General features: G+C 40.5%; 1 protein-coding gene across 1 annotated transcript in view; it reads left to right on the top strand.

Annotated features, from left to right (window-relative positions):
• Positions 1-11,919, top strand: part of CHPT1 (choline phosphotransferase 1) — a 44,502-nt gene that overhangs the window by 15,887 nt on the left and 16,696 nt on the right. Inside the window, exons 2-3 of the mRNA XM_019515373.1 lie at positions 9,957-10,104; positions 11,164-11,305. Of these exons, the coding sequence (XP_019370918.1) occupies positions 9,957-10,104; positions 11,164-11,305 (290 nt within the window). The remainder of the gene's footprint in view (positions 1-9,956; positions 10,105-11,163; positions 11,306-11,919) is intronic.

Genomic DNA, 11,919 nt, shown 5'->3' with positions numbered 1-11,919 from the left:
GAATTCACGATAAACATGGATATATTATAATTATTATCCAAGATTCATATGATGCAATTGTAATAAAACCTCAGGAAAGAGAACCACAGGCAAACAGGGGTCAGGGCAGGATTCACTCAGTGGTTAGAGACTGAATTGCAAATATTCTGTGTTGCAAATTGTATCGAGGCTTTCTTGGGCCATGATTTTTTGATGGTATAACTTTCAAGGCAAGGATTATTTTTTGGCTCCAGCACACTGGGGTGTTTCCAGCACATGGGGGCTTCAGTCCTTCCAGGGGCTTATCAAAGATGTTATTTATAATGTTACTGAAAGTGAGCATTAGGGTTGCCCAACCCTCCTGGATTGGCTGAGAGTCTACAGGAATTGGCATAGATATCCCAGTGACTACTGACAGCAATCTGGGAGATGGATATTGTGAACAGGTTGAACAGTACAATTAAAATAATGACATTTTGTCATGTTAGAAAAAAAATCTCCCGGAATAGCTTCAGTCAGTGCTGGCAACCCTAGTGAGCATAGCTGAAAATAACTGGAGAAAGGCTACTGAACCTCTATTTAAAGAGGGCAGAAAGTGAGACTGGGAGTTGTAGATTCTTGTTGATGTAGTTTGTAAGAGACTAGTGAATGTGTCGGACATTGGGTCTCTCTCTTAGTTGGCTGGTGAGAGACATCTGGGACAGTGGTTAAAACTAAGCGTTGGATTTGACTGAATCATTAGGGTTCTAAATGTGGCATAGTATCGGGATCCCAGATTTTCTGTGGACATCTGGCCTTTTGAATTCTGAGAATTCAGGATTCTCAACACACCTAGTGAATTCAAGATTGTCAGCACATCTGATGAATTTTTTTACAGTTTCCCTAATAGTGCCAAGAAGAGAAAAGTAGAGCAAGGCAATCCTCTCCTGTCTCTCCTGAAATGCCCCAGTCACCCAGCCCTGAATGGTTTCAGGGTCAGGCACCCAGCACAGCCACCCCTCCCATCTCCATGGCTAGGACTGGCGGTGGGGAGGGGGAGGAAGGGGTGGCAGTTCTGAACTAGAACCTGCACTGCAAAGCCTGATCAGGGTCAGGCATCAAGCCTGTACCTAGCACAGCTCCCCCCACACCCCCCCTCGCTAGGGCTGGGGGTGATAGGGGCCAGCGCTGGTGCCGTTGAACCTGAAATTTAGAACCATCCAGCCCTGATGCTGCTGGGGTAGGCGGAGGTGATGAGACCAGGAAGATATGTGGCAGCTCTTAAGTGGATGCCGTCTCTTATTATTTATAACTTGAATGGCTGCAGGGCCTGATCAAGGACAGGCACTGACCCTGCAACCAGCACCGCCTTGCCTGGTGATGGGGGGCAGGCACTGGCTGGGTTGCTACGCCTGAAATTCAGAACCAGCTAGGTCCAATGCAGCTGGCGTAGAGGGAGGTGATGACCTGGGAGGTCTGTGGCAGCCCTTAAGTGCAGTCAGTCTCTTATTGCTTATAACTTGTATGGCTGCAGGGCCTGATCAAGGGTCAGGCAGTGCCAGACATTGTACAGCCACCTAATGAAAAGGCTTGCTTCTGCCCCCAAGGGGTTATAACAGGCAGATAGTCTGTGGGGGAAAAAAACAGATTGCTGGGAATCCAAAGGCATCAACAGCTTCATCTGTCACAATACACTACTCTGCTGCCTTTAGAGCAGCTGCCTATAATGCATTAAACCTTCCTGAGGCCTGTAAGGTGAGCAAATATTAATTCCCTTATACTGTGGGGCAGTGTTATGATAACTATTTTGATCAGTTGTATGCAGGAAGTTTTACAAGAACACTACAAATAGATTCTCCATTTGCTGACTCATGCCCAAACCATAACAGGTTGCATCTTAATTCAATTTTTGTCTTCCTCCTCGCAATTTTTCTTTTTCTTTTTCTTTCTTTTTCTTTTTCTTTTTCTTTTTTTTTAAACACCATACCCATGATAAACACTACAGGGGTGCAAGAGTCTCCTGTCTCTTGCAACTGAAACAAAATTAAAAAGAAGAGGAATTTGGGAGACAGCATGGGCACAGCCTAAGTAATCAGTATATTAAATTAAACAAATTTTAATCTCTAAGGTGCTACCCTGCCCTGCCTTCTGCCTGGCTTCATACTAACACAGCTAACTAACTCTCTCAAACACAGATGTCATTTACCATTTTTAATCAGGGAGTAGCTGGAGCTGTTGAGGGAGAAGCAAGAGAGGCAACTCTGCTTGAACTTTTATTCTTTGTTTTCTTGAGAAATACTTCAAATGGTAGAGTGATGAATGCACGATAACTAGGTAGGCATGTAGAAAAGCCTGCAGGCCAGTTTTGTGCCTTTTCTCATAAAAAGTAAGAGAACCCTTTTATGGGACATTCTTTAAAATCACTATCGCACAAAGGTCCCCAGAGAAATGCAGTCATAAGACAGAGACTTAAAACCACAGACTCAAGGGCCCCAGATTTTAGATATGGAAAGGGTCAATGGAAGTATGGAGGTAATAACCCTTGATTGTAACCAGCTGTTGTGGTGCTGGTAAACTGATGCACTTTGCACCTCCTGGCCAAAGCAGAGGTACAAGCATGCTTTAGTTTTGCTGGAGATGTCTGGAAGGTATGAAAAGGAGAGAAACAAAGCAAGTATCTGTCCCTGTTCTTCCCCTTCTCCATTCTTGACTCTTCCAAACTCAGGTATGCCACTTCCCCAACTCAAGTATGTGAGATTGCCTCTGCCTGACCTACAGGGTAAAGCACTTACTCTGGGTCCCAGTAGTAGAGGAAGGGGCTATGTAATCTACCAAATGCCCTTTTGACCAAAGCTGTCCAGTGGTGTTTCCTTGTACTTGGGTCTCTTATGAAGGCGAATTCATGTTGTGCCATGATGAGTGCTGCTGAAAGTAAAAAGGGATTTTTGATAAAGAGGAGACCATCCTCAAGCTGCAAAGGAATTGAGCATTGTAGGGGAGGGAAATGGAGCAAGTCATTATGTTAGTAGGTAAAGAATAAATTGAAAAGAAGCCCTTTTAAGTAGGAATATGGGGAAGGACAAGTGTTAATGGAAGGTTAAATGCTCATTGTGCAGTGGTCACACAAAAGCTAAGAAGTGTGTCTTGGTGACAAGGAGGTCATTTTCTAAATATCTCTTAAAACCACACTCAGAAATATTGTCTAGTATTCAGTGGGCGTATTTACACATTCATTAATGTGCTTTAGGTAGCATGTGTTAAATCTAGTATCTCCATTGGGAGGTACTAGAACAATACACGTTTATCTATTTTAATGTGCATTAGTGAAAGAGCATGGCTTTTTGGTGATGCTTTAATGTGCCTTAAAATTGGCTAATGTATATTAAAGCACAAGTGTAGATGCACTCAGTACCTAGTTAATAGCATACTCATTTTAAGAGAAGGAAACCTTGTTTAGTTTTGTTTTGTTTTTAAACAAAATCAGATCTGTCCTGAGAGCAAAAGATTTCAGAGCTTTATAGTAAATTATCAACCTTCAGAGAAGAATAATACAGGACTTAGACTGTACATATTTACACGGGGAATTCCAAAATGTGAGGGAGGGGAGCAAAAAACCTTCTTAACTTTACGAAGAGACTGCAAAATGGGACATTGTGATCAGACACTGCTGACCCTCTGTGCATCTGAGGGAGTGCAGATGCAGTTGGAGTTATTGTGCTACTTTCACTGTGTTTTCCCAAATAATAATTTAATGAGTAGGATTGAGTACTTTATTTAATTATAGGGAAAGACTGCCTTGCTTCAGACTGTCAGCTCTTCTATTATCCTACCACTTCCATCTCGTGATTACTTGTTTCCAGGAACAAATCCTTCTGAACTCTGCTATATTGCTTTAGTTGCCCATTGTGTGCACCTGTTCCATATTATCGGCACATTTTTGTCACCTTTAGAAATTTGTGTGGCATGAAAATATGCTACTGAGATGTGGCCGTGTGACCTGAGCTTTGGGTGAAGGATTATTCCTAACCAAAATAGATTTGAGACTTGTTGCAAGCTGACTTTGTACAACAAGAGCAGACCTACAAAATTCAGGAGTGGCAAGAGTAACTCTCTTTTATTTCTGGGCAGGATGGTGGTTTTACCAGTGTCCTTTGTTTTATACTCAATCTCTGCACTTCAAGAATTCTTGAATTCAAGATCAGGGCTGTCCAACTTCTGAATGGCTAGTGGGCCACAGGCTGCACCCCCTCTGCTGTGCCACAGTGGGTGGGAGGGGATGGTCCTCACCATGGGTTGCCTAGTCCCCTGTGGCCATTCTCTTCCTGCCCCCCTCTTCCACCGCCCATACACCTCCCAGGGTAGAGGCAAGAAACGGAAGTTGGAGGAGGGAGCCCGAAGACCCTAGCAGTAAGAGCAGAAGGAGGGATGAGGGAGTTTCCTTTGTATGCCGGCTGCAGCTTGCAGGCTGGATGCAACTCACAGGACACCAGTTGGGCAGCCCAGTTTAGGTAGTCTTTCAGTTCATAGACCTCTTACTGATATTTTGCAACCCCTTAAAATTTAATTAATAAATGTCTTGCACATTTAAAACTATTCTGTGGGTGTTTTCAGTCTGCAGAAGACAGTAACATTAAAATCCTTCTCTCATTGATTGTGTTTAATTTTTTCTCCAGGTATCTGGAAGAAATGCTATGTTCTTAACAGCATATTGTTGATCTAGTTCTAGAATTTAAGTATCTCATTGGTGCAGATAGCCAAATGATTTGCATTCTCTAAGGATCAAATTGGCTCAGGAGTTCTAATATATATATATTTTTTTTACTTCCTCCTCATTCCTAATTTCATCTCCCTCTGTCACATATCAGATTATCTAGGACATACCGTGTGATAGTTCATATTTCTTCCCAGTCTTCCAGTTGGATCCCCCACAGAGCTTTGATAAATATTATTTTTTTTTTTCCCCTCTACATAGTGCAACAATAATAAAAATACACACACACTGATGCAGTTTCAAATTCACACTAGTGATGCCACATACAGTAATTACACTCACTGACAAAGAAATACTGGACAGATGTAGTATATAGTCATCCTGTTGCTTCACCAGTTAACAGCTATGAAGGTATTTCAGTTTCCAAGTATCAGTTTCCTAGGGTGCCAATACATGTACATCAAGACTGCTCAGATGCTCTGTAATTACAGTGCTTTGGAGCAGACTCAATTAACTGAGTCTGCTGATCATGGTAATTACTGCGTTCCAGCAGACTCCATCGTGATGTGTATTGGTATCAGCGTCTCTGTGCTGAAAAATGGTGGTGGGGGCAGTGGAAGTGCCCCCATCACCATCTTTCAGCACAGGGATGCTGTTGCATGTGATGCTCTGGGCGCTTTAACTAGAGCAGCTCTCGGAGCCACTCTAATTAAACCTCTCCCTTCCGCTGCCTCCAGGAGCATGTATATAAACACCCTTGTATTTTTTTTTGTTAGGGCTGTGCTGACTGGGGTTACTTACGGAGGTAGCTTTTGTGATCTCAAGACCTGTTTGCTATCAGTAAAATTGAGACCTCCAGTTTGTTTCATAAAAGTTGCTAAGCATACAGATAGTAATGACTTTTGGTCGTTAACATCCTGGGTTCAATTTGAACTGATGACCAAAGGGCAAAATGATCCATGCCTTCTCTAATTCCCCAAGTTTTTTATAGAGCTGCCTGTTGCTTTGTCCCTTTCTCAGCAAATATATAGCATTAACAGTCTGTTCATAGTCTTTCCTGTGACTGATAAGAAAACACAGCCTCTGTGCATGGTATGTGGTAGATAAGGCAGAAAGCAGAGCTGCAGATTGGGCAGGAACCAGAAACAGAGTAGTAGATTGTGCTGGGGGAAGGGATCAGAGTGGCATTAGGAGGGTACAGGGCTTATATGTGGCATGCCTGCCAAAAAGGTTGGTCCCCCACTGACTTAACCTATGGCAGATGTATCCACACATTCTAAACAGATAAAAGTTATTTGTCTTTCCCCAAATCTGGAATTAGTTTAACAGAACAATTTTTCATTGGGTAAATTTTTGTGACGTGACGTGTCCAAGTTGTAACACATGTCGATACTAGCATGTTCTCTTAAACTTTGAAACTAGGGTTCCTGAATTTAAGAAATCAAACTGTTTCATTGTTCTGTTTGTTCTACTGAGTGATTGTGGGGTTATGAAAACTCTTGTACATTAATTACTGCAGGCATAACTAACTAGCTTCCCTTATGTAAAATGAGGAATTATAATACTGAGGATGATTAAGGAGAGCATCCTCAATGCCCGCCTAGCAATCTTCTGAAAAGAGCCCAAAGACCAATTCCAGTAAAACAATTTGGGTCTGACTGAGATGCATTTAGCTTTCAAAAAATGGAAAATACCAGAAATGTTTGTGCACTGTGAGACAGTCATAATGTTCCCTCTCTGTAACAAAGTACAGTTGATTATGCATACTGCATCCAGCTGTTGTTACAGCTTTCTCCATTATATATTTCATGAAATCTTCATTTAAAAGATTAAACAAAGCATGCTGCATAGAACAACATGGAACTGAATAGCAATTATGCTCATGTTGAAACTTGGACAATGAGACTTCTTTTGTTTAAGTTCTCATGTTGAATATGGAAATTCCATATGAAAAAAATGTAAAACGGTAAATGTGGGTGGACTCTTATTTAGCAGTAGTGATCTGAGCTCTGGTTGTGTACTTCCAGTAACTGTATAAGAGGTGGGGGGAGGGAGCTAAGTGATAAGAGGATCTTTGTTAACAAAATTGGCACAAAGTACAGTTTATAATTCTGTCATAGTTATTCTCTGAACTGATTTTTAAGTTTATCTAAATCAGTGGTTTTCAACCTTTTTATTTTCATTTGCGGACCCCTAAAAAACTTTGAATGAAGGTGCAGACCCCTTTGAATTGTAAGTGTGGCTATTCACATACTTTTGATTGATCATAGTCATCTTTCGCAGACCCTTTAAACATAGTCTGTGGACGCCCTATGGTCCATGGAGCACAAATTGAAAAACGCTGATCTAAACTATAAAACTGTGTATTTCAGTTGTTGGCAAAGAGTTGAGGTGGGGAATTCATTGCAGCCAGGTTGTGGTGGCAGGTGCAGCAGCCTGGGCAGTACTTCTGAGAATCGACCTAAGTCACTGCTTTCCAAATGCTTCCTCAGCATGACCCCACTTATGGCCCCTTTTCCTCAGCATAGCCCCTCACTCCCAACTCCCCACCCCTGTGACCCCATCTGCTGATGTTGTGCCCCCATCTGGGGTTGCGACCCACAGTTTGGGAACTGCTGATCTAAGTTCTTTCCAAACTGAGTGACATAGAGCAAGGGTTTCATTGACTTCAAAAGCCAGCCTAGGGAAGGTGGAGGAGGAAGGGAGAAGTATTGGACAGTGCATTGCAAAATGTAAATAACACTTTGAATTTAAATTTAAATATATACCTTCCTTAAAGATGATATCAGTTATTCCTTAAAGATAATTCGTGGTGACTTACCCTTTTCTGAGGCAAAGAATAAGGGTGAACATAATGTCTTAGCATGCAAAATTTAGAAGGGACGGTGCTTGTTTTAAGCCTGTCCCTCTGTGTTTGGCATAAAGAGAGTAAAAAATGTCGTTCTGCCTACTTGAACTAAAAGGAAAAATACTTAACATAGCTTTAAAAAGGAAAATCGGAGCATGTTAGAATCAGTTTAGTCTCTTGCATGGGGTTTCCATACACTTACACCTGCTACCAAAATGCTCCCATTTCAACTGGAAGCAAACCCTGCTCTTATTTTCTGGGTACTGTTGAAATCCTTAAGATAATGGATGTCTTTTAATTATCCCTTTCTTTAACATTACTCTTCAGAGACCTGTTTGGGTGTTAAAGCCGCTTGCTCCATAAATTATCATTTAGGTCTCTTTATGTACATGAGCCTAGAGTTTGGACATAATGCCTGAAAAGAATTGAGCTGTTAATAAAGCATAAATTACAGTGTAAGATCAGATGTCCGTGCTACAGTGTAAGGTCAGATGTCCATGGCTTCATATGTGACTTCACGCCTTTCCTTTGAATGATGAATTAGTATATTTTGGACAGCTTTGGCAAACACTGGATAGCAACAAAATCAGGAATATATACTTAAAATATTGGTAGGCATAGTGAGTGGAACCTGCCCAAGGAGTAGCAGAGATGAGAGAAGCAACATGAAATGGATGAGCAGGTAACAGTATTGTAAAAAAATCTGGATTATTTGTGAATGCCAGTCTATTTCAAATGGCAATGGTACTAACATAATGATCCTAACATAAGTTGGAAAACATCTGCAGTGACAGTGAACATGTTTAAAAAAGAAACTTTGAAATCCTATATTTTGGGAATCTAAAATGGGCCCATATTCCTGAAGAGGTTGACAGGACATCTTAATTTAAATAATGATGAGATGTAATCTGTTAGAATTCTTCCCTTACCTGATTGTCCAAGAACTTTGGTTGGTCAGCCACATATAGATTTATTTAAAAAGTGGATTACACATTTGCTGTCATCTTAAATCATAGTGTTTAGGGTTGGAAGGGACCTAAACAGATCATCAGGTCCGACCCCCTGCCCTGGGGCAGGAATGGGTGCCGGGATCATATCACCCCACCCAAATATATGTCCAGCCTCCCCCTGACGCCCCCCAAAGTAGGAGAGAGTACCACCTCACTTGGGAGCCAGCCCATTCCAGAGCCTGGCAGCCCTAACTGTAAAGTAAGGTCTCCTGATGTCCAGCCTGAATCTTCTCTCTAAATGTTATGATTAAATTCAGTACAAAGCAGACATAGGCCTTTATCATTCAAATACACTCAGGAGCCTTTAAAAAGATTTATCTTTCGTAATAACATCATATACAGTATATAAATTCTGGCCTGTTACACTAATGGAAAGGGGAGCCCAGGAGTAATAGGACAGAGTATGACAAACTGTTCTTAACTCCCTGTAGCTCTTTCTGTATCTCAAGTGTATACCTTGTTTGTGACCCGTAGGCTTGAATTTTTCTTCCTGAACCGGAGTTCTGAATATTATGTAAAGTGTGACATCTTGTAACAATTGTACCTATAAAGTTTGACCTGTACCAAAACTAGATTTTGGTATATGAAAAAGGGAATTCAAGAGAAATCATTTCCTAGACAAACGAGGATATCCTGATTTCAGAAAGCCAAATCAGCCCTTCTGAAAAGGACCACTATCATGGCAAGTTCTTCTAAATTAAACATCCAGTCCTGACTTTATATAACACACCACTAAACTCAGTTTAAAACATGAACTAATAAATGATCAATTTATGTTGATGGATATTTATATTGCTCTTGATTGTTTAGAGAACCATTCAGTTTACACTGGAAAGATTGTCCAATGCAGAAATGGAAAATAGGTGTCTAGCTGCCATTTATTTCCAGGAAAATCATCTTCTGGGAATTTAAACCACTGTTTATGGAAGTTTTCCAAAGCTTGAATCTTCAAGGAGGTTGTTGAGAAATAAAAGACAGTTGGTGTTCTTTGTGTGTATGTGAGAGCCATTTTTGTTCTGGTACCATATCCATAGACCTGGATAGAATCACTCCTAATAGTTTATGAATGTTTCAGTATTGAGATGGAAAAATTAGCCAAGTAATTTTGATACTGTTGTATATAGTGGTGTGTGGGTAAACAGATCTTTGTCCATTAAATGACATTGCAAATGTAGATAAAATGAAGACCCTTATTATTATAACTGGCACATGTTAGGTAATTTCCTTCTGTAGAGTTATTGCAGTACTGAACAGTGATTTGGCCTACCAACTCCATGTTTGGTACATGGTTAGAAATACAATGCTAACTTGGACCAGCTCTGTGCCAGGAGACTTGCTCAATAAAGAGAATGTTGAGGATGAACAGTGACACATTTTTAACTAAGCACAGGTAATCTATAACTGACTATTTAATATGCTTCTGTTTCAGGCACCTTTTTGGGTATTCCTCTTGTGTGCAGTAGGACTCTTTCTGTACCAGTCCCTGGATGCTATTGATGGGAAACAAGCCAGAAGAACAAATAGTAGTTCCCCCTTAGGGGAGCTTTTTGACCATGGTTGTGATTCTGTCTCCACAGGTAATTACTTTCTTGCTGGAAACTGGGATGGGTAGATGGAAAAAAGTTAGTTCCATCTAAAAAATATCATGATGCATGTTTTTGTGTCTTTGCCCTAAGAAGTGATGCATTGCTTATTTTCACTCCAATTTGCAGTGTGTAGTTGGCTGTCAGTTAAACACATAACACATTTTTAATGCTGATTTATACTCAAAATTTTAACTCAGCTTGATAGACTGGCATCAGCGTAAACCCAAAGAGATACAGGTGTTAGACAAGCACCTTTTAAGTCCTTATTCTCATCTTGTCTGAACTATTTAGTACAGCTAACTGGTCACTTCCTTCAGTACAGAAATCTGTTTTTCACAGGTAGTAAAACCAGGCATTTTCAGCCCCATTTCTTACAGAGTTTAAAGTGCCGTAACTACTATAGTATCTGTTCAGACATGACAACATTCAGATGTAGAAAGAATATTACATAAGCACTTATGAGACTGAAAGAATCGAGTCCCTAGTTGAGTAAAACACTTAATAGACTATTTTACCACTGAAACAAATATTTGGTCTTTTACACGCGAGGCAACAAAAGAAATGCTTAGCTTTGTTGTGGTTACACAATAGTGTTTCTTTTGCATGCTCCCACCATTTTCACCTACTTCTAAATTTTCTGGCAATTTTAAGATGAGAGATCCCATGTTTGTTCTTCACTTGATGATGGTGGGGTTGGTTTATTTGGTTTCAAAACAAGAATTTCATTCCAAAATGTTGTCACTTATAGTCATTGTATACTGTTCTCTAGTCATATCCCTATAACATTACCTGGACTATGGGTGCAGGCCTCTCTGGGCAGACTGGGGAGGGACAGAGTGTATAAATTAAAAGGTGTAGATCTTCAACAAATTGTGAAACTTTGTAGAGCCCCCATGGGTTCCATTTTCCTGAAGGGGTTCAGGTTTCACGTTTGGGAAATGCTCTCCTTTTAAGCTCACTGTACTATTGATACTATTGCAATGAAATTTGTGTATTATTTGTCTTCTGAAAATTGCAGGGAGTATGACACTGCTAATCCATACCTTTCAGTTTTTGTAGCCCTTGGAGCCTGCATAGCAGTTCGACTAGGAACAAATCCTGACTGGATGTTTTTCTGTTGTTTTGTGGGAATGTTCTTGTTTTATTGTGCTCACTGGCAGACCTATGTGTCGGGCATGTTAAAGTTTGCAACGTAAGTAGATCTCTTCAGATGTTTTTGTGCTTTGATCTTGTAAACTTGATTTTTCTAAAATTTCTGTTCTAAACAGCTGACAGTAACTTTTCTGTCAGGTGTATGTGTTCCCTCAATGATATTCTAACAACTTGCTACTTCAATTCAGCATATGACAGTCTTTTAGCCATGTGTATATGCTGGGGTGCATGTGTAACCATCTGCCACGTTACCAGTTTTTTTCTCTGCACCCTTTTAATGTTGTCACATGGAAGTTCTCAAATTTGAAGAAAAAATTGCTCCATGGTACAGTACACAGCTTTCCTACTGCAGGCAATACTAATCCTTCCATCATTTAATGCTCGTAAAAAGCTCTCCATCACTTTGCCTGCTGTTCTATATATTTAGGTGTCTGTTTCTCATAAAGTTCATGTGTCTAGCTCCTGAAATTCTTATCAAAAGTTATGTTGTTTGCAAAATCCTGTTTTCCAGAAGGTTTCACGTGTATCCAAGTCTTCTGTCAAATTGATGTTCCATTAGTGCATAACTACATTCAGTAATGGCTCTGTAGTGTCACTGCCATTAGGGATACATAGTACCTGTTTTTTTTGGCTCCAAGAGCCCAATAGGACATC

Source organism: Gavialis gangeticus, unplaced genomic scaffold, assembly GCF_001723915.1.
Source record: "Gavialis gangeticus isolate Ggan-Ray unplaced genomic scaffold, GavGan_comp1, whole genome shotgun sequence".
NCBI classification, from domain to species: domain Eukaryota; kingdom Metazoa; phylum Chordata; order Crocodylia; family Gavialidae; genus Gavialis; species Gavialis gangeticus.
This window is presented reverse-complemented; position numbering and strand designations above follow the sequence as displayed.